The sequence below is a fragment of the Hyperolius riggenbachi genome, chromosome 6, assembly GCF_040937935.1.
Source record: "Hyperolius riggenbachi isolate aHypRig1 chromosome 6, aHypRig1.pri, whole genome shotgun sequence".
NCBI classification, from domain to species: Eukaryota; Metazoa; Chordata; class Amphibia; order Anura; family Hyperoliidae; genus Hyperolius; species Hyperolius riggenbachi.
In genome coordinates, this window is record NC_090651.1 from 274,534,890 (window position 1) to 274,559,237 (window position 24,348).

Consider the following 24,348-nt stretch of genomic DNA (forward strand, 5'->3'; position numbering starts at 1 on the left):
CAAGGGTGTTCATTTACCCATTCCCACCCTGTCGGTTTCACCTGAAGCCGTAAGTGTGCCAACTTTCTTTTTCTTTATTCCACACAACTACAATCACAGTGGCTAGTAATTGGGTTAAGTGAAGGCTAGCACATACCTAACTTAATCACCACCACCGTTGTAGTTATACCAACTATTTCATGTCCATGCTTTGGAAATAAAGGTACACCATTGCTCCAGTGTTCAGTATATCTGCATGTTTGGAATACTTTGCAGCTTCCTACTCTGTGTCAGCATGGAGGGAAGTACCCACCTATTATTAAAGGTAGATGGTAGACTCATATTTCCCTCATGATGTTCATGATATGAGTCTTTTTTTAGTTGTTTTATTTTGAAAATAATATCCATAATGTTTACCCCATTGGTAGAATGAATGTTGAAGTCTCTGAGCTGCTCTTTGTATTCTTATAGTTTCCCCATTACACAAGCTAGAAGCTGACGTACGAGGAATGTGGAGGCTACCATCTTAATTCCCTTATAAACAATGCACTTGCCTGGCTGTCCTGCTGTGCTTTTTGGCTTTAGTTGTGGCATGAGACCAGAGTCAAAGCTACCGATAAAATGGAGAATACTCTTCAAGATTGGACTGTTGACATTCAAATCTCTGCACAATTTGGGACCTGGCTACATGAAGGACTTGCTGAAAATGCACTACACCTCTCACCCTCAGATCAGCAGGTTTCATAAACTTGGTCACTACCAGAGTGCACCTCAAAACTCCCTGCCACACCCAATCCGGACATCTCTATTCATGGAAGCATAAAGTCACCGGTTTAGTCTAGCATTAATGAACACTTGACTATTTCCTCTGTAACACAGTCCAGCCTGCAACCCTGTATTGATCTGAGACATATCCATGCACTTTGAGTCCTATGAGAGAAAAGCGCTTTACAAATCTTATTGTATTGTATCTAATCTGCATGCTCATCTTGGGCCAGTGGCTTAAAGTATTCAAGGTGGAGTATTAACACAGAAGTAAAGCAAATGGCATTGTTTATTAGAGAATAAAGATGCCCCAGCCATTTTCCTCTCACTTCAGGTTCTCTTTAGGAACTGCTTGTTAGTATGACTGTGTATGGGCATGGCTTACCTTCATATAGGTCTACAGTTTGGAAGATGTCCGTTTTCACCACTCCATAATCTTCCGATGCCTTCAAAAATTGTGCCACTTGTTCCATTTGCTTGAAGGCCATGCTGGGAGGGGGATCTGGGATCCTAATTGGCTGTGAGCCCTTGGGGTATAGACTGTTTATCAACTTTGAAAGAACCTGAGAAAAAGGCAAAAGGCAATCTTAATTCTATGGAAAAACTTCAGACATTAACGTGTCACTCCATGCAAGAGTCAAAATATTACCAGTAGGAGGGAAAAAAAATGCCTTTCTATGAAAGGAAGAGCTGACCCCCATTCCACCCTGCTGTATTTTTCATATGTCTTTTCCTCCAACCCCTCCTGCCTTGCCTCGCTGAGCTGTTCAGTGAGTGTCTACTGCTTTTTCAGTGACCTATGCCGCTATATTTCCAGTCACTAGTTCTATGGGGAAGGGAAGGGTGCTGTGGTCCTGCCAATCAGAGATAGACCCCTTACTATCTCTCCTATAACACTTGAGAAACAGCGGAAGATGAGGTATATTCACCTCCGCACTTTCTAAAGCACAGATTTCCTACCGCTGGGGATTCTCATTTAATACTCACCCATTTAATACTCATTTTATACTCACAACGGGGTCACGTATGTGGTCCGTACACCTAAAGATGCCGGTAGATTGCTGCACAAGTTGAGATTACAACAGAACCTGCCCTCATCACAGAGAAAAATTCTCAGCGACCTCAATCTCCTATCCCCAAGAAGATCACAGAATGCCAGGTCCTCTCCACATTCCTCCGAACCGCCATGACTGTTCCTCTGATTGGGTGAGAATAGTTTATCTGTACTTTCTCTTCCAGGAATAATGTTGACATTAGCAGATGTCACTAAAGTTTATGATATGCTATACAGCAGTTGTTCTTGTGCTGGGCTCAGTGCTTTGTTATGCTTACCTGAGGAAAATGTATGTGTGCTCTAACACCAAGTTTTAACCCTAGCAAGTCTGGCTCTGCAAATCTGTCTCAATTGGCTATTCATGAGGCAATGCTCATGCAAATATGCATTTGCTTTCGCACGCCAAACTATGCAGGGTCAAAAAACGAATACCACAAAGCTCTGGTGGTGTGAGCCCTGGAGTGAGTTGTTTGCACCTGTCCTCCCCCCCCCCCCCCCCCTGGAGTGTTGTGTGTGAGCCAGCCCTGAGCTCTAAAGCTTGGGGCGACCCATGCTTCACTCCTTTCTCATGTGGTGCCCCCAAGTTAATGCGCATGTAGCAGAACGCAATGGACGTTAAGGTAAGTGCCTGTTTTTAATTTTGGGAGGTTGGAGCGGACGGCTCCCCCGGCGCTGGCCACGCTTGGGGGGGGGGGGGGGGGTCGCCTGCACCACCCAGCCTCCCCCTCCGGGGTGCTGCTGTGGTTCCCAGGCGGTGAGAGTGCCTGGGACCCCGCGGTCCCCCGGTTGTATGGGGGCATTGGGAAGCCTCCCCGTGGCGCTCCTGGATAGTGCTTATGTGGCATGAACTAATTCCGTTAGGGCGACTGCTTTGCGGTATTCGGTTTTTGACCCTGCATAGTTTGGTGTGCGAAAGCAAATGCATATTTGCATGAGCATTGCCTCATGAATAGCCAATTGAGCCAGATTTGCAGAGCCAGACTTGCTAGAGTTAAAACTTGGTGTTAGAGCACGCATACATTTTCCTCAGGTAAGCATTTTTTGTGGTTGTATCCTTTGGAGGTAGGTGGAAGATGGCTTGCTCTGGTGGTGTGAGCCCTGGAGTGAGTTGTTTGCACCTGTCCCCCCTCCTCTGGAGTGTTGTGTGTGAGCCAGCCCTGAGCTCTAAAGCTTAGGGTGACCCATGCTTCACTCCTTTCTCATGTGGTGCCCCCAAGTTAATGCGCATGTAGCAGAACGCAATGGACGTTAAGGTAAGTGCCTGTTTTTAATTTTGGGAGGTTGGAGCGGACGGCTCCCCCCGGCGCTGGCCACGCTTGGGGGGGTCGCCTGCGCCACCCAGCCTCCCCCTCCGGGGTGCTGCTGTGGTTCCCAGGCGGTGAGAGTGCCTGGGACCCCGCGGTCCCCCGGTTGTATGGGGGCATTGGGAAGCCTCCCCGTGGTGCTCCTGGATAGTGTTTATGTGGCATGAACTAATTCCCGCAGGGCGACCGGTTTGCGGTATTCGGTTTTTGACCCTGCATAGTTTGGTGTGCGAAAGCAAATGCATATTTGCATGAGCATTGCCTCATGAATAGCCAATTGAGCCAGATTTGCAGAGCCAGACTTGCTAGGGTTAAAACTTGGTGTTAGAGCACTCATACATTTTCTTCAGGTAAGCATATTCAGTGCTTTGTTATTCCTCCCCCCCCTCCCCTTCCCCCCCCCCCCCTCCCCTCCCTCTGGAGCAGTTGTACCTCAGGACTTTCCCCTCACCTTGGTGGGGATTACACATGCAGAACTTTTATTTTTATTCTTTGGAGACCCCCAAGCGGTAGTTATATTTTCTTTTTTCGCAATATTACTGAACTAATCCAGACTATGTTATTATCTTATTGCACTTTAGTTGCCTAGCTAATAGAAATGTGCATTATTGCTTTATCTACTGTACATTATAGTCGATTACTAGTTCTCTCTCTCTCTGGGCCAAATGCTCTGACGTGCTAAAGTGAGCATTATGTGCACGTTTATGGTGGCTGGCACCAGCTCTTGGTTGTTAGATTTTCCAATATGCTTTATCCTACAACTTAATTGTAATGGCGCTTCAAATTCTTAGCCACAGTCTACAGGGGTTTAATTCACCAAACAAAAAGAGAAAAACTTCAAAGCTGGTGTCCTGTTTTTTTCAGGAGACGCAATCTTTTCCACAGCTAATAGCCCTACATTTTTGACAATGCATTTGGCAGGGCCTTTTGCACAACTTATTCTAATAAAACACAAGGTGTTGCCATTGTCTTATGAAATCATGTGCAATTTGAAACCAAAAAAATATAAGGTCCCCAATAGTGGGTATAATTGAATGCAGATCACACTTTGTGGTAAAGAGATGACTTTTAGCAATATATATGTGCTTCACTCCTCACAGGTTCATTTTTTTTATTTACATTCAGGCTAGATTCACAGTAGGACGTTGCGTTATGATGCAACTTTAGGGTCGCAACGCAGATCGTAATGCAACATTAACCCATTCGCGTTCCGTCGTTTTCACGTGAGAAATGTTCACCTCCCATTCATTAGCCTATTACTTTATCACTACTTATCACAATGCACTGATCTATATCTTGTTTTTTCCGCCACCAATTAGGCTTTCTTTGGGGGGTACATTTTGCTAAGAGCCACTTTACTGTAAATGCATTTTAACAGGAAGAATAAGAAAAAAATGGAAAAATGCATTATTTCTCAGTTTTCAGCCATTATAGTTTTAATACATGCCTCCATAATTAAAACTCACATATTGTATTTGCCCATATGTCCTGGTTATTACACCGTTAAAATTATGTCCCTATCACAATGTATGGCGACAATATTTTATTTGGAAATAAAGGTGCATTTTTTTCCATTTTGCATCTATCACTATTTACAAGTTTAAAATAAAAAAAATAGAAATATTTCATCTTTACATTGATATTTAAAAAGTTTAGACCCTTGGGTAAATATTTACATGTTTTTTTTTTTTTTTATAGTAAACATTTTATTTGGGTAGTTTTGGGAGGGTGGGAGGTAAACAATAGATTTATAATGTAAATGTGTGTTAATTTTTTTTTTTTTTTCAGGTGTAGTATTACTTTTTGGCCACAAGATGAGTTTGTTTACATGACGTCACTCTAAGCGTAGCACACGCTTAGAGTGACACATCGGGAAGGAGACAGCCAGAAAAAGCACAGCTTCCGAGAGAAGCTGTCGCTTTTTCAGCGGGGGAGAGGAATCAGTGATCGGGCACCATAGCCCGATACATTGATTCCGTGGCTACCGAATCCACGGCCGGGAGTGCGCGTGCACGCTCGCGATCGGCCGCGGTAGCGCGCATGGTTCCTGGACGTAGAAACTACGTCCAGGAACCAAAATAGGTTAAGGAGCACATTGCATTGATACGTGTTAAGTCCTACTGCGTTATGCATAAATGTCATTTAAATGTGACTTTATGGTTGCATAATGATGATTATAAATGCCATCATGTCCTATTTACTCAGCACCTTTGAAAGTCAGTACTGAGCATGCGCAAACAGACTAACACAGCTCGTGTTGTGTATAACGCACTGCATGCAGTACTTTCTTTTAACGTGTTACGTTATACAACAACGCAACGTGTGCACTGTAAACGGCGTATTGATCTATTATTGCAGCGCGTTTCACTGCGTTATTTTTTTATAACGTGCGACTTTAACGTCCCACTGTGAACTTAGCTTCAAGAAGAGTTTTATAGCAAATAAAGTCATGAATACAAACATAGTTACATAGTTATTTGGGTTGAAAAAAGACATACATCCATCGAGTTCAACCAGAGAACAAAGTACAACACCAGCCTGCTCCCTCACGTATCCCTGTTGATCCAGAGGAAGGCGAAAAAACCCTTACAAGGCATGGCCCAATTAGCCCCAAAAGGGAAAAAATTCCTTCCCGGCTCCAGATGCCAATCAGATAAAATCCCTGGATCAATATCACTGGGCATTACCTAGTAATTGTAGCCATGGATGTCTTTCAATGCAGGGAGAGCATCTAAGCCCCCTTTAAATGCAGGTATAGAATTTGCCATAACTACTTCCTGTGGGAATGCATTCCACATCTTAATCACTCTTACTGTAAAAAACCCTTTTCTAAATAAATGGCTAAAACATTTTTCCTCCATCATGTGCAGATCATGTCCTCTAGTCCTTTGAGAAGGCCTAGGGACAAAAAGCTCATCCGCCAAGCTTTTATAATCGCCCTTTGATGTATTTATACATGTTAATTAGATCCCCTCTAAGGCGTCTTTTCTCTAGACTAAATAAACCCAGTTTATCTAACCTTTCTTGGTAAGCGAGACCTTCCATCCCACGTATCAATTTTGTTGCTCGTCTCTGCACCTGCTCTAAAACTGCAATATCTTCCCTGTAATGTGGTGCCCAGAACTGAATTCCATATTCCAGATGTGGCCTTACTAGAGAGTTAAACAGGGGCAATATTATGCTAGCATCTCGAGTTATTTCCCTTTTTAATGCATCCCAAAATTTTGTTAGCTTTAGCTGCAGCGGCTTGGCATTAAGTATGATTATTTAACTTGTTGTCGATGAGTACTCCTAAGTCCTTCTCCAAGTTTGATGTCCCCAACTGTATCCCATTTATTTTGTATGGTGCTAGATCATTGGTACGACCAAAATGCATGACTTTACATTTTTCAACAATGAATTTCATCTGCCATTTATGTGCCCATATAGCCATCCTATCCAGATCCTGTTGCAATATGTCCCTATCTTCCTGAGAGTTGATGATTCTGCACAATTTTGTATCATCTGCAAAAATACCGTATATACTCGCATACAAGCCGAATTTTTGACCCCCAAAAAGGGGGCCAAAAGTTGGGGGGTCGGCTTGTATGCGAGTCATGTTGGTCCGCGGGTCCCCCTTCCCTCCGCTGGTCCGCGGGTCCCCCGCTCCCCCCACGGCCGCCGCCTCTGCTATTACCTGCCCGCATCTGGTCAACGACCTTGCCTTAACTAAAGCTGAAGGTAAATACTCCATTCTCCTCCTCCTTGACCTGTCAGCAGCTTTTGACACAGTAGATCATCCCCTACTCCTCCAGTCCCTCCAGTCCTTGGGCATTCACGATCTCGCCCTGTCCTGGCTTTCATCCTACCTCTCCAACCGCTCCTTCACGACCACCTTCAATGAGTCCTCGTCCACCCCCAACCACCTCTCGGTGGGAGTCCCCCAAGGTTCGGTCCTTGGCCCCCTACTGTTCACATCCTCCATTGGCAAGGTTATCTCCTCCATGGGTTTTAACTATCATCTGTATGCAGATGACACCCAGATCTACCTCCACACCCCTGACATATCCACCACTACCATGGACATGGTCTCCTCCTGCCTATCCGCCATCTCCTCCTGGATGTCTGCTAGGTTCCTGAAACTAAATCTAGACAAAACTGAATTTATGATCTTCCCACCCCGGCCATCCACGAACCTCCCAGATGTGCATGTCACTGTTAACCACACTACCATTCGCCCTACCTCTCAAGCCCGCTGTCTGGGTGTCACCCTGGACTCCGCACTCTCCTTCACTTCCCACATCCAAAACCTCACAAAGTCCTGCAACTTCCACCTTCGTAACATCTGTAAGATTCGCCCTTTCCTGACCTCTGCCACCACCAAACTCCTCATCCATGCCCTCATAATTTCCCGCCTTGACTACTGCAATGCCCTGCTGTCTGGTCTCCCTATGACCCGAACAGCCCCACTGCAGTCCATCATGAATGCGGCAGCCAGAATTATCCACTGCTCCCATCGCTCCACCACGGCAGATCCCCTCCTAGAATCCCTCCACTGGCTTCCTATCCAGTCCAGAATCAGATTCAAGATACTGTGTCTGACCTACAAATCTGTCCACAAAACCTGTCCAACCTACATTTCCGATCTTACTCAGAGGTACACACCTAGCCGCTCACTCCGCTCTTCCAATGAACTTCGCCTAACCGCCCCCTGCATCACCCAGTCCCATGCACGCCTCCAGGACTTCTCAAGAGCTGCTCCAACACTATGGAACTCCCTACCTCCACCCATTAGGGCAGCCCCCTCCTTCAACATCTTCAAGAAAGCCCTCAAAACTCACCTTTTCACTCTGGCCTACTACCCCTCACAAGTGCTCTAAACCTACAGCTGAACTCTGGTCCCCTACCATTCGTGTCCTTACCTCTCCCTCTAGATTGTAAGCCTTTGGGCAGGGTCCTCCTCCTTTTGTGTCCTACCTGATCTGGCACCTCCATTACTGTGAACCCATGCTATGCATCTGAGTGAACATAACTTGCCTAATCTCCATGCTTCATCCAGTGACTGACTAAGCATTACCTTGTACTAATACTGTGCTGTGTGATCTGGTTTTCTTGTATTCCTGTATTGTCATATTGCTGTATGTCACCCCTAAATATTGTCTGTAACCTAAATTAATGTTCAGCGCTGCGTAATATGTTGGCGCTTTATAAATACAATAAATAAATAAATAAATAATCTTCTATTCCCCTCTCCGTGCTTGTAAACATTCACAGCAGCGCGCCTGGCGCTGCTACTGTGACGAGGCAGGAGGCAGGAAAGAGCGCGGCTTCCTGTTACTATGGGAACCGCTCTTTCCTGGCTCGCCGCTCGTCACAGTAGCAGCGCCGGGCGCGCTGCTGTGAATGTTTACAAGCACGGAGAGGGGAATAGAAGATGCGGGCAGGTAATAGCAGCAGCGGCAGCCGTGGGGGGAGCGGGGGACTCGCGGACCAGCTAGCTATACTGAGCACTATACTAGCTAAACTGGGGCACTTTACTAGATATACTGGGCACTATACTAGCTATACTGGGGCACTTTACTAGCTATACTGAGCACTATACTAACTATACTGAGCACTATACTAACTATACTGAGCACTATACTAGCTAAACTGGGGCGCTTTACTAGCTAAATTGGGGCACTTTACTAGTTATACTGAGCACTATACTAGCTATACTGAGCACTATACTAGCTAAACTGGGGCACTTTACTAGCTATACTGAGCACTATACTAGCTATACTGGGGCACTACCTACCTATACTGGGCACTTTACTAGCTATACTGGGCACTATACTAGCTATACTGAGCACTATACTAGCTATACTGGGACACTACCTACCCGTACTGGGCACTATACTAGCTATACTGGGGCACTACCTACCTATACTGGGCACTTTACTAGCTATACTGGGACACACTAGGGGAATAAGGCGGCATCCATTTCCTACCCCCGGCTTATATGGGGGTCAATCACTTTCCCCTGGGTTTTCAGGTAAAAGTTGGGGGGTCGGCTTATATGCGGGTCGGCTTGCTTACTACTGCATCTACTAGGTCATTCATAAATAAATTGAAGAGCAATGGACCCAGTACACCCAATGGACCCAGTACAGACTCACTGCTAACAGTCACATCACAAATGACAGTTATAATCCCATACCAGCAAGCAAGAAAATACTTAAAATAATTTTGATAGTACCGTACTATTAAATTTTTTCAAATGTAAAATGCTGAAAAGTTATTTTAGAGAGAAGATGAAAATGATCTCCTAGGAGATAACTGAGGAGAAAAATGTAATTGCATATGTGTGTAACTTATGTCAGAATAGTTAAAGGTACATCGGATCCACAGGCTCCATTTTTAAGGAATTTTTTAAACTATTGGAGGGATTTGTATCCAATCATTTGATAATAGCAGGGGATTTTAATGATTTTAATTTTTTCATGACATCAGCCACACAGACGTCCCCAATGATCTATTTGAGAAAAGGTAAAGATTTCTCATGGGAAAGGGGTTGTCAGCTACTGTTTGGGATGAAGTTCAATCTTTGGTTAAAGTTCCTTTTAAGAGTCAGTGGGCCCGGGCCCATATGCAATTAATTTTTTCTCCTGAACTATCTCCTAGGAGATACTTTTCATTTTCTCTTTAAAATAACTTTTCAGCATTTTACAATTTAAAAAGTACCCAAATGTTGATGAAAAAGCACTATCAAAATTATTTTGAGTATTTTCATACTTGCAGGTGGTGGTTTAACCTCCTTGGCGGTAACCCCGAACGTAGTTTGGGGTAAGCCACCGGAGGGTGCCGCTCAGGCCCTGCTGGGCCGATTTGTCTAATTTTTTTTTTGCTGGACGCAGCTAGCACTTTGCTAGCTGCGCCAGCACCCCGATCGCCGCCGCGCGCCCGATCGCCGCTATCCGGTGCGGTGCGCGCCCCCCCCAGACCCCGTGCGCTGCCTGGCCAATCAGTGCCAGGCAGCGCCGAGGGGTGGCCCGGGACTCCCAATGACGTCCCGACGTCGGTGACGTCATCCCGCCCGTCGCCATGGCGACGGGGGAAGCCCTCCAGGAAATCCCGTTCTTTGAACGGGATTTCCTGATCGGAGATCGCCTAAGGCGATCGAAGAGGGCGGGGGGATGCCGCTGAGCAGCGGCTATCATGTAGCGAGCCCTGGGCTCGCTACATGATATAGAAATTTTTTTTTAAAATAAACTGCTGCGCTCCCTCCTGGCGGATTTTTTTATACCGCCAGGAGGGTTAAAAGGCATTTTATGACATGACAAGGTGTGAAAATATTAGCTAGGTGAAAAGTCAGGAATTGCATATGGGCCAATATGCCTAAATCTCAAGCCCTACCTATTAACCTTCCACCTCAAGTGGTAAAATTATACAAGGCCAATTTTGACTTCAAGCGGATGTCATCGGAGCTCTCGTAAGTAGGAATAAAGCTTACATCTACATATGATTCTTTTGTAAAACTAATTATTAACCTTTACTATGATCAATAACAAATACTGTGGAAGAATGGTCAAGAAGTAGGATATCATGGTTGGCAATAGTGGTGCCATTGAAAATGGTAACTTTTCCCTGTATTAATCTATGCTATATGATGGCCCTACCATTGAATCCCACTCGTTTATTTGGAATAATAAACTTGCCCAATTTAAAAATGTCTACCTGTATAGGCGTACTACAGATGTGTATGTATAGGTACAGCTGAATTATGGCACTACCTCCTTGCAGTAAGGTTCTCACAAATGCTCTCCTGGTTTAATCTCATTCAGCTGACTCCCTGGATTAACTTTGAGGCGAATTCATGCTTACCTTATAATATTGCAACATTCTCCTCTCTTCCAGCCACTTCTGCATGGGGTTGTAAGGACCTTAATCTGATTGTAATGGATAATTTGCTATTGTGGGAAAAACATATAGGAACTTTTAAGCTTTGTTCGGCTAAACTTCCAAGATTATTGCTTATTGGCCATCCAGATTTTCCTCCTGTATTTCACTCTGAATTTGAGTGGTGGATTTCAAATTTTCTTACAACAGCAAATAATTTTGGATGGCTGACCAATTTCTCCCCTTATCACTTCTTCAATTTAACAGGAATATCTCTGTATCAGTATTGCCATTACCTTCAGATTAAGCACTTCTTTCTTTAAACTACAGGCCCGAATAGCTTACTAAATTGTACATTCTACGAGAACCTTTATCTTAATCCTACTACCAGGGCCGGTTCTAGACAGGCACATATAAGGGGGCAGCCAGAAATTTGCAGGGGGCATAAAAAACCCCTGCGCCGCGCGTAGCGCGGCGCGCCAAAAAATGGGCGTGGTCATGCAGCAGACCGTGGGTGTGGTCATGGGTGGGGCCAAATATACATGACTTTAGCAGTGGTGTTAAAGGTCTGCTGGGATAGTTTGAGCTCTGCTGTAGTGCATCCCCCAAAAATATATGTGATCTGACAGCATTTCACCAAAAATACACTGCCAAGTTGCTGATGTATGGCACCCTTAAAGGAAACCAAAGATGATTGATACTGTTTTATACATACCCAGGTCTTCCTCCAGCCCCATGCACACAGATCGCTCCCACGCCGCCGTCCTCTGCTGCCTGCTGCTGCGGTATTGGGTCCCGTTAGTTCAGCCAGTCTGCGCAAGAGGAACTGCGCTCTTTACGTATCTCTCCAGCGACCACCGAAGAGATACGTAGAGGGCGCACTTCCCTTGGGTAGACTGGCAGAACTAACGGGACCCAATACCGCAGCAGCAGGCAGCAAAGGACGGCGTCGTGGGAGTGATCTGTGCGCATGGGGCTGGAGGAAGCCCCAGGTATGTATACAACACTGTCAATCATCTCTGGTACACTTTAAGACATTCTTAATAGGAGACCAGCAGCAGCTACAAATGATTAAATTAGGATACACAAAGCTTAAGAAGCTAGGACAGGCAGTGAAAGGGTTAAAAGAAAATGCAGGCTGAAGTGAGCAGAGCAGATAGAAGAGCAGAGGGCAGGTCAGTCAGTGAGACTGAATAGTGAAAAGAAGGGGGGTGAGCCATTACACAGAGTATATCTGACCTCTGTGCAGATTGTTCCTGCTCCCTGAGCTGCAGATAGGAATCAGTTATTAATAAAAGAGTATCCCCCTGCCCACCAATCATCACAGTGATGTGGGCACAGGGTCCTCAGGTCAGTGTGGGAGGTCAGGGGACTCGTACATTATACACAACATAGCGCCGTCCATCAGCAGCACACAGGCAGTCTGACAGGCTGTGTCCTGTGTATGCAGAGAGCTGGGCGGCTGGGACTGGAGACATAAATCACTTGCCTTTTCCTCTCATGTCTCCCCAGCGCGCCCATCCTTCTCATTCAGATACAGAGATACTTGTGGCTGGCTGGCCGGGATCACATGGGGCGGGCAGCCAGTGAGAGAGCAGAGTGTCTCACTCCTCTCTCACTGGCTGCCTGGCCCCATGTGATACCCGACCAGGCTACTGAGTGTCTCTATCTCCGCCCTCTACACACAGCACAGCGGAGATAGAGGAAATGTGTCTGCGTTCCATGGACCAGGAAGCAGCAGCATATTTGAGGGGGCAAGAAGTCTATTTGAGGGGGCTCTGCCCCCTCTTGCCCCCCCCTAAAGCCGGCCCTGCCTACTACATGTAAAGGGGTTATTTCAATTATCTATTCCCATATGATAGGTATGTCGTATGAGCAAAAAACTAAGAACAATGTTGACTGGGAAGCTGACCTTCAAATGGACCTTGATGCAGGTCTAATGACTAGAAGGTATAGAACCCCCCTGAAATTGAGTAAAATCTTCCCCAATGTCTCCTCAGTATGTTTTCAGAGCTGGGCTTGCCAACCCAGCCCTCCACGTACGTACCACCAACCGTGCATGTTTGGCAGAAAACCACAAGCATTCACAGGTGAGGCAATTACTGTAATGTCTCAGCAGAGCTTATTAACTACCTCTGTGGATTTCCACACAACATGCACTGTTGGTGGTCTTGAGGACAGAGTTGGGAAGCCCTTTTTTAAAGGTCGTGAGCAACAAGGCCTTTACATATTTTCTGGGATTGCCAACATGTGAAATCACTTAGGGACAAACTTGTGAATGAGCTCAGTACTCTTTCCTCAGTCACAGTGATGATTGAAGCACAACACGCTCTTCTGCTTGCACCCAATGTTAGTGTCCCTAAAAGCTGGAAAAGAGTTTATTATGGTATAGCTATCTCAATCCAGTGGGCTATAGCAAGAAATTGGAAACAAACCACTATAACGCTTGGACAAATTTTACGCAGCATAGAAGTGGTGAGACTAATGGATTTCCTCCACCACATGTAGGACTCTTTACCTAAATTCCATGCTGATTGGGAAGAATTGTCAACTATAGTGTCTCATATTCAATAAACTGGGTGAGTTGGTCCAGAGGGAGATATAAATGAGGATGTTTTTGCTTTATATTATGATGTTTACTCTGTTCAACTGGATTTGATAGGCTAATCTTGTTTAGATTGTAACTTGTACACTGGTCCAAACCTTATCCATTTGAATAAAAGGATATAAAGTTATTGCTAAAGGACTAACTGAACGTGTTTCACATCTTTGTAGTTCCAGGACTGAATGTTCTGTTTATTTATGTTGCCGTCTTTTTATGCAATAGAGACCTAGTGAAAGAAAAGAGTCTTCTTTCTATCAGCACTCGTGGTCAACTCATTACAGACATCTGTTGCAATCTCCAATGTATTTTGATGTAAGGCTGCAGGGGTATTGCGCAGTTTTTCAGAAACTGTTTTATATTAACAATGATTTATTATGAATGTTTTCATGCTTCTCTGAATCCAGCCTGAAGCTGTAGAGATGAGTGGTTTATTTGAATATGGTTACAACTGCAGCTGTGCCATCAATAAAATGATTGCAATTAGGGATGGACCGAACAGTTCGCCCGAGAACTTATTCGCGCAAACTTCGGTGGTTCGCGGTGAACCGCTAACTATATGCGAGTTCGACCCGCCCCCTATACTACATCATTAGGGTCAACTTTGACCCTTTACATCACAGTCAGCAGGCACAGGGTAGCCAATGTTGTTCTTGTGATCTAGTGTGTGTGTGTGTGTGTGTGTGTGTGTGTGTGTGTGTGTGTGTGTGTGTGACACACACTTGTGTTGCATATACAGCCCGGTCAGTCAGTTGCAGCTGCTGCTGGGACCTTTGGCCCTTGGTAATTCCTACTGTGCCACTGCCAGGCCCAGCACATTCAGTGACTACCTGTGTGTGTGTGACAGCTGCACATTTCTAATACCAATCACTGCATACCCACCTGTGTTCAGTGCACCTACCTACCTACGTGAGTGCACGCAGTTTCACTGCACCCGTTGATGGTACCTGTGTGTGTGTGTGAGACAGCTGCACATTTGTAATACCAATCACTGCATACCCACCTGTGTTCAGTGCACCTACCTACCTACGTGACCATAACTATCACTTCATCTACCCCAATATGGGCAAAACAGGCAGAGGCAGGCCACCCGGCAGGTCTGTTTGAGGTCGTGCTGCCCTCGACCAAAGTACAGTGTTCAGAAGGCGCGTGCCATCAACTTCCAAGATTGTCAGGACGTAGTTGACTATTTAACACAGAACACCTCATCTTCCTCAGCTTCCGCACGGAACCGTGACATATCTTCCTCCTCCTGCTCTGATTCTGGCACCCCACTTAACACTCAGACGGCCGTCACCACCAAAGTGCCATCACCCCAGGGCTCAGCGGTGTGGACTTTTTTTGTGTGTCTGCCTCAGATGAGAGCAATGCCATCTGTACTCTCTGCCACCAAAAATTGAGTGTGGAAAGACCAAGACCCGCGTAGGGACAACTTCCTTACGAAGGCACATGATGACAAAGCACGCCCAATATAATAAGGTCGTTGCTTCATTGTGGACAGACCAAATTCAATCAGCTGGACAGTCACTGTCATTGAGCTACCTCAGCCCGGGCTAGAAAGCCGCCATCACCTGCACTCTCGTCATGGTGCGCACTAGTCCAGCACGGCCGTCACTACACAAACAGCTGTGTGCGGTGCGTTACACAGGGAGTTTGGTCTGTCAGTGTGAACCAGTACTCTAATTACACTCCCTGATTGATGTATACACATGCAAGATGTTTTAAAGCACTTTAGGCCTCCAATTTAGCATGCAATGTGATTTCTGTCCTTAAAACGCTGCTGTGTGTCAAATCCAGATTTTTCCCCGGAACTTTTGGCGTGTATCCCACTTCTCCATGCAAAAACTCAGATGTTAGACCCCTTGAAACATATTTTCCATCACTTTTGTGGCCAGCATAAATGTTTCTAATTTTCGAAGTTCGCCTCCCCATTGAAGTCTATTGCGGTTCGCGGAAGTTCACGCGAACCGAACTTTTTGCGGAGGTTCGCGAACCGAAAATCGGAGATTCAAGCCATCTCTAATTGCAATATGGAGAGACTCTGCCATGAGGGTGAGGGGGGATCCCAGACAGGTAGTGCGCAGTGAAGATGTGTTTATTCCAAGCAATGCAGTCACTGTCGGGCATAAAATCAAAAAATTATTATTTTTATCTGGTAAACAAGTAATAAGGATGCTAACTAGGCGATCCAAAAGTTAAAATCACTATTACTACTACTTTTCTTGTTGATAAATGATTATTCCCCAGTTTACTTGACTTTTATTTGGTATACACAAAATTTGGTACACAAAAAGGAAGTTGCAGGGCATGCTGGGTTGTCCTTTTTAGCTTCTCTATTTCCCCTCAGACTGAACTAATGCAGCCTGATTGTCTAAAGCCTCTTTCCCTCCTGTTTTCCCCTCCCACACCTATGTTCCTCTCTGATTGGCCAATATTTCTCATGCTGAGACAATGCACTTCCTACAGTGAAGGGTGGGCAAATCAGGCAGAGAGAGTAAGGGAGGAAATTACGTGTGTGTGTGTGTGTGTGTGTGTGTGTGTGTGTGTGTGTGTGTGTGTGTGTGTGTGTGTGTGTGTGTGTGTGTGTGTGTGTGTGTGTGTGTGTGTGTGTGTGTGTGTGTGTGTGTGTGTGTGTGTGTGTGTGTGTGTGTCTTGAAAAGGCATTGACCGATTTCAACAAAACTTGGTATACAGTTGGTCACTTACAAATCCAGGAAAAGTGGGTGGAGCATAAAACAGCCAATTTAATTTCAGCCATTAATTTTAAATGGGAAAATGCAAACTGCAGCCATTCTTACACTGTTAATGGCAGAGGCTTCAAACCTGCTACGGTCGGTCATTAAGTGACAGGGGTTCAAATTCTCTAAAGGGGCGGAGCCACAAACAGCCAATCAGATTTCTTTGCTGGATAAACTGCTTCGATTCACACAATTTTGATGCCAGGAACCCGAAAGCTCACAAACTTGGTCATTAAGTGACTGTGTGTCAAGGTTACAAACACTGGGTGGAGTCAAGAACAGATATCCTTGGGAAAATGTAAACTTCAGCGCTTCTTCACTGTTAATGGCAGTGTTCTCAAACTTTGCACAGTTGGTCACTGGGTGACTGGGATTAATATTCAGGAAAATCGGTGGAGCCTACAATAGCCAATCAAAATTCACCTATTGATTTTCAAGGTAAATATTTAAATTGCTGCCATTCTTGCACGGTTAATAGCAGATACCTCAAACCTAGTACAGTTGGTCACTTGGTGATTGGGGTTCAAATTCAGAAAGGGGGCGGAGCCACAAACAGCTAATTAGATTTGTTTAATTTCAATGGGAATATACAAATTATTGATACCAAGGACCCCAAAGCACACAAACTTGGTAATTGAATGACTGTATGTTAAGGTTAGAAAAAGTGGGCGGTGCCAACAACTAAATTTCTTACATGGGAAAATATAAACTGCAACCATTCTTACACTGTTAATGGCAGAGTTCTCAAACTTAACACAGTTGGTCACTGGATGACTGGAATTAATATTCAGAAAAGTGGGTGGAGCCTACAACAACCAAACAAAATTCACCTATTGATTTTCAAGGGGAATATTTACATTGCTGCTATTCTTACACTCTTAATGTCAGAGGCCTAAAATCTGGTACAGTTAGTTACTGGGAGACTGGGGTTTAAATTCTGAAAAGGGGGAGGCCACAAACAGCCAATCAGATTTGTTTAATTTCAATGGGAAAATGCAACTTATTGATGCCAAAGACCCCAAAACTCAAACTTGGTCAATGAGTGACTATATGTCAAGGTTAGAAATGGTAGGCGGAGCCAACAATAACTTTTTACATGGGACAATATAAACTGCAGCCATTCTTACACTGGTAATTGGCAGGTTTCTCAAACTTGACACAGTTGGTGACTGGGATTAATATTCAGAAAAGTAGGTCTAGCCAACAGCCAATCAAATTTCACTTATTGATTTTCAAGGGGAATATTAAAACTGCTGCCATTCTTACACTGTTAATGGCAGAGGCCTCAAACCTGCTACAGTCGGTAATTAAGTGACTCAAACTTTGCACAGTTGGTTACTGGATGAAAAGTGGGTGGAGCCTAAAAAGCCAATCAAAATTCACCTATTGATTTTCAAGGGGAATATTAAAATTGCTGCCATTCTTGCACTGTTAATGGCACAAGCCTTAAACCTGGTACAGTTGATCATTGGGTCACTGGAGTTTAAATTCAGAAAAGGGTGCAGAGCCACAAACAGCCAATCAGATTTATTTCATTTCCCTGGGAAAATACAAATTATTGATGCCAAGGACCCAAAGCTTACAAAGCCATGTAAAGGTCATTGTGTGACTGTGTGTCCAGGTTACAAAAAATGGGCGGAGTCAAAAACAAATTTCATTGGGACAATATAAACTATAGCCCTTCTTACACTGTTAATGGCAGGGATTTTTCAAGGGAAATATTTTAATTGCTGCCATTTTTACACTGTTAATAGGAGATGCCTCAAACTAGCTATAGTTGGTCATTGGGTGACTGGGTTCAAATGCTAGAGAAGGGCGGAGCCACAAACCGCCAATCTGATTTGTTTAAATTCTATGGGAATATACAAATAGAGATGGCCCGAACTGTTCGCCGGCGAACTGGTCCCGGCGAACTTCCGTGGTTCGCGTTCGCGGAGAACCGCAAACTTGCGGAAGTTTGATTCGCCCCCATAGTGCATCATTAGGGTCAACTTTGACCCTCTACATCACAGTCAGCAGCCACATTGTAGCCATTCAGGCTACACTCCCTCCTGGAGGCCCTCCCCCCCTTATAAAAGGTAAGCAGCATCAAGCATTGGACTCACTCATGTGCCCGCAGTAATTAGAGAAGGGAGAGCTGCTGCTGCTGCTGCAGAGAGAGATACAGGGAAAGCTTAGTTGGGCTCTTGTAGGCTTGTTAGCTTGCTCCTTGCTGATTCTTATTGCTAAAAAAAAAAATCACCCCTCATCAGCTCTTTTGAGAGCTAATGTTGTTCTTGTGATCTATTTTTTTTTTTTTTTGTGAGGCCCACTTGCATTATATACAGCCCTGTCAGTCAGTCGCAGCTAGCCTTTGGCACCTTAATTCCTACTGTGCCACTGCCAGGCCCAGCACATTCAGTGACTACCTGTGTGTGACAGGCAGCTGCGCATTTGTAATCCCAATCACTGCACCTGTTCTTTGTTCAGTGCTCCTACCTACCTATACTTAAATGAGCACACGCATTGTTAAAGCGGTATTGTCACCATAAAAATCTAATTTCCACAGCAACTGGTCTGAGTGTATTAAGTGATAAAGATGCTAATCCTGCATTCAAAACTTGCAAAACTTTTTCTGCTGTTATGGTTTGGAGTTATCACATACTTTAGGAGCACTGGCCCTAGTGCCAAACAGTGCCTAAAAAATGAATGCTGGGAGTTTTTTTTAATCTATAATATAGTCCTCCTCTTCCATTTATTTCCCTGCCTAGCTGATCACATGTGTTTACAAGCAAGGCTGAGGTGACTCAGTGATTGGATGTGTAAATAAAAAAAAGACTCTGGGAGGAGGGCAGCTAATAAATACACAATGAGCAAGAGAAGGGAGGGGGAAAAACAAGAGTCAGGGAGAATATGATGTCAGCATTAGCTTGGCAAGATGGCCACTGCCTAGAATAGGATTTTCTGCTTTTCCTTTGTAAAATTCACAGGAATCATTACGTGGATAGCACAATACATCTGTTATGTAAGTATAAGTAGTATTTATCTACTTATATATGTGTTCTTTATTTCTAGGTTAGCATGGGTGTCGCTTGTTCTTTAATACCACCTGTCATTGCAGTCCGTGTGTGTGTATGACAGGCAGCTGCACATTTGTAATCCCAATCACTGCACCTGTTCACTGTTCAATGCACCTACCTACCTATACCTACATGAGCGCACGCATTGTTAATACCACCAGTCATTGCACCTGTCATTGCTGTGTGTGTGTGTGTGTGTGTGTGTGTGTGTGTGTGTGTGTGTGTGTGTGTGTGTGTGTGTCAGGCAGCTGCACATTTGTAATACCAGTCACTGCAACCTGTTCACTGCACCTGTGTAACTGCACATTGTTGTACTAGCAGTCACTGCATACCTGTTCACTGCACCTGTGTAGCCGTACATTGTATTAGTCAAGTAGTGCATACCTTTCACTTCATCCCCCCCCCCCCCCCCAATATGGACAAAACAAAAGGCAGAGCCAAAGGCAGGCCACCTGGCAGGTCTGTTCGAGGTCGCGCTGTTGTGATTTCTTGCGGCCCTCGACCAAAGTACAGTGTTCAGAAGAAGACACGTGCCATCAACCCCCAATATTGTCAGGACGTAGCTGACTATTTAACACAGAACACCTCATCTTTCTCAGCTTCCGCACGGAAGCGTGACATATCTTCCTCCTCCTGCTCTGATTATGGCACCCCACTTAACGCTCAGTCAGGCGCCGCCACCAAAGTGCCATCACCCCAGAGCTCAGCGGTGTGGAATTTTTTGTGTGTGTCTGCCTCAGATGAGAGCAATGCCATCTGTACTCTCTGCCACCGAAAATTAAGCGGTGGAAAGACCAAGACCCGCGTAGGGACAACTACCTTTCAAAGGCACATGATTACAAAGTACAAACTGCAATGGGATGACCACCTGAGGAAAAGCAGCACACAAAAGCAAAGCCACACACCGCAGTGGAAGATACCAGGCCGAATTTTTTTCTCAAAAAAGGCGATACCTAAACTGTACCGTGATGTTGAAAGGAAAGTGGTGACATCTCTGGCACACAGCGTTGGGTCAAGGGTCCATCTGACCATGGATGCCTGGTCTGCAAAGCACGCTCAGGCCTGCCCGAAGACTAAGTCAGTCCCCACACACAGCATCTCTGCCTGCACGCCTTGTGACTGCCTGCCCCAAGACTAAGTCGGTCCCCACACGTAATCTCTGCCTGCAGGCCGCTTGACTGCCTTCTCCGCCACCACCAACAGGGTCCACTAGGACTCCAGGCAGATTCCTGAATTTTTAAGGCCGCTAGTAGCGGCCGCTATAATAATTTTTTCTGGTGCGTGTACATGCCTGCCTAATTTTTGTGGCTGCAATAACAAAACAAAAGGCATGTACATGTGTCAATTTCCCTTCGTGATCGTTACCTTGTCGCGGTGAAGGGGCCTGCGTATCACAATGAAGCAATGACCGCCGGTTATATGAGTGTCTCGGGGGGTGGCACAGATAGATAATAAGGTCGTTGCTTCATTGTGGACAGACCAAATTTGATCAGCTGGACAATCACTGGTGTTCTGTCATTGAGCTACCTCCGCCTGGCGACCATATGGGCTTGAAAACCGCTATCGCCTGCACTCTCGCCATGGTGCGCACCAGTCCAGCACGGCCGTCACAACAAACAGCTGTTTGCGGTGCGTTACACAGTGAGTTTGGTGTGTCAGTGTGAAGCAGTACTCTAATTACACTCCCTGATTGATGTATACACATGCAAGATGTTTTAAAGCACTTTAGGCCTCCAATTTAGCATGCAATGTGATTTCTGCCCTTAAAACACTGCTTTGCGTCAAATCCAGATTTTTCCCCGGGACCTTTGGCATCCATCCCACTCATCTTAATCGGAGGTTCGGGCCATCTCTATATACAAATTATTGATGCGACAGACCCTAAAGCTCACAAATTTGGTAATTGAGTGTTTCTGTGTTAGGGTTAGAAAAAGTGGGCAGAGCCAACACCAGTCAAATACATACCCGGCTAAAGCCGGGTCATCAGCTAGTGTTATATATTATTAATATTAAAGATGTTTCTAGTTTTTCACATGTACCCAAGAGCCAATCCTTTTTCATGTTGCAGCAATACCTGCACTCAGGCCTGACATTGCATCCAGTACTCACACCTGTACGCCTCCATGTCACCCACTATCTGCACCAAGCACCCACTTAACCAGTACCCGCATTTAAAACCCACTTGACACCCAATGCCCACCCATAGCCAGCGCCCAGTACATGCGTGGCACCAAGTATTCGCACCCATGTCACACCCCGTACCAGCACCCAGCACCCACATGACATCCAGTACACGCACCCAGATCTCACATGGCACTAAGTACGGGCAATCAACACCCACATGACACTCAATACCCACCCATAGTCAGAACCCACATGGCACCCAGCATCTGCATTCAGCACCCACATGACAACCAATACCCCCCTAGCCAGAAAAGAGGAGGGTGGAATGTGCGGCCATCGGTGACAGGCCCAACTGACTCCACACCATTGAATGCAGCCAGTGCTTCTGTGACTGAATGTATGTGTCAAGCGAAGGGGCTCAGGGGAATTGTTTGGGACAGTTGGAGAGCCGGGGGGAGGGGGGGAGGATGAAGGCCATGTGCAGGGGTGCTTCTAGCCATTTTGTCACTCTAGGCGAGAAAATCTGTGCCCCCCCCCCCCCCCCATGAAAATAATTGTAATGTGGCAGCATTTCACCCAAAAAATAATTGTAATGCGGCAGTGTTTCACCAGAAAACAATCGTAATGCAGAAGCATTTCACCAGAAAATAATCATAATGCGGCATAATTTCACCAGAAATAACACTTATTGCGGCAGCGTTTCACCAGAAAATACGCAATGCGGGCAACATTTCACCAGAAAATACACATATGCAGGGATCCACTTTCATGAGGCACAAAGGGGGACATAAGGAGTCACGGGGACTGAAGAAGGCACACAGGGAGACTTAGGGAGGCACAGGGGTACAGAAGGAGGCACACAGGGCTTGAAAACCGCTATCGCCTGCACTCTCGCCATGGTGCGCACCAGTCCAGCACGGCCGTCACAACAAACAGCTGTTTGCGGTGCGTTACACAGTGAGTTTGGTGTGTCAGTGTGAAGCAGTACTCTAATTACACTCCCTGATTGATGTATACACATGCAAGATGTTTTAAAGCACTTTAGGCCTCCAATTTAGCATGCAATGTGATTTCTGCCCTTAAAACACTGCTTTGCGTCAAATCCAGATTTTTCCCCGGGACCTTTGGCATCCATCCCACTCATCTTAATCGGAGGTTCGGGCCATCTCTATATACAAATTATTGATGCGACAGACCCTAAAGCTCACAAATTTGGTAATTGAGTGTTTCTGTGTTAGGGTTAGAAAAAGTGGGCAGAGCCAACACCAGTCAAATACATACCCGGCTAAAGCCGGGTCATCAGCTAGTGTTATATATTATTAATATTAAAGATGTTTCTAGTTTTTCACATGTACCCAAGAGCCAATCCTTTTTCATGTTGCAGCAATACCTGCACTCAGGCCTGACATTGCATCCAGTACTCACACCTGTACGCCTCCATGTCACCCACTATCTGCACCAAGCACCCACTTAACCAGTACCCGCATTTAAAACCCACTTGACACCCAATGCCCACCCATAGCCAGCGCCCAGTACATGCGTGGCACCAAGTATTCGCACCCATGTCACACCCCGTACCAGCACCCAGCACCCACATGACATCCAGTACACGCACCCAGATCTCACATGGCACTAAGTACGGGCAATCAACACCCACATGACACTCAATACCCACCCATAGTCAGAACCCACATGGCACCCAGCATCTGCATTCAGCACCCACATGACAACCAATACCCCCCTAGCCAGAAAAGAGGAGGGTGGAATGTGCGGCCATCGGTGACAGGCCCAACTGACTCCACACCATTGAATGCAGCCAGTGCTTCTGTGACTGAATGTATCTGTCAAGCGAAGGGGCTCAGGGGAATTGTTTGGGACAGTTGGAGAGCCGGGGGGAGGGGGGGAGGATGAAGGCCATGTGCAGGGGTGCTTCTAGCCATTTTGTCACTCTAGGCGAGAAAATCTGTGCCCCCCCCCCCATGAAAATAATTGTAATGTGGCAGCATTTCACCCAAAAAATAATTGTAATGCGGCAGTGTTTCACCAGAAAACAATCGTAATGCAGAAGCATTTCACCAGAAAATAATCATAATGCGGCATAATTTCACCAGAAATAACACTTATTGCGGCAGCGTTTCACCAGAAAATACGCAATGCGGGCAACATTTCACCAGAAAATACACATATGCAGGGATCCACTTTCATGAGGCACAAAGGGGGACATAAGGAGTCACGGGGACTGAAGAAGGCACACAGGGAGACTTAGGGAGGCACAGGGGTACAGAAGGAGGCACACAGGGGGACATAGGGAGGCACACAGGAGAGCAGAAAGAGGCACAATGGGGGACAAAAGGAGGCACAATGGGGGACAGAATGAGACACAAAGGAGGACAGAAGGAGGCACAGGAGGACAGAAGGAGGTATACAGAGGGGCAACGGGAGGTACAGGGGGACAGAAGAAGGCATGAGGGCCAGAAGGAGGCACAAAAGAGGACAGAAGGAGCCACAGGGGGACAGAAGGCACAAATTTGGGCAGAAGGATGGACATTGGGGGATAGATTGAGGCACAAAGGGGACACAGGAGGACTGAAGAAGGACCACAGGACTGAAGGAGGCACACAGGACAGAAGGAGGCACACGGGGCAGAAGGAGGCACAATGGGGGACAGAAAAAAAGTACAAAGGGGGCAGAAGGAGGCACTGGGAGACAGTAGGAGGCAAAAATGGTTACAGAAGGATGCACAAAGGGGGACAGAAGGAGCCACAAAAGGGGGGCAGAAGAAGGCAAAGAGGGATGTAAGGAGGCACAGGGAGACAGAAGGAGGCAGAGGGGGACAGGCAGAGCCACAGGGAGACAGAAGGAGGCA

At 45.8% G+C, this 24,348-nt stretch overlaps 1 protein-coding gene across 1 annotated transcript in view; it reads right to left on the bottom strand.

Annotated features, from left to right (window-relative positions):
- Positions 1–24,348, bottom strand: part of TAGLN (transgelin) — a 48,234-nt gene that overhangs the window by 10,963 nt on the left and 12,923 nt on the right. The window contains exon 3 of the mRNA XM_068240901.1: positions 1,130–1,307. Within this exon, the coding sequence (XP_068097002.1) occupies positions 1,130–1,307 (178 nt within the window). The remainder of the gene's footprint in view (positions 1–1,129; positions 1,308–24,348) is intronic.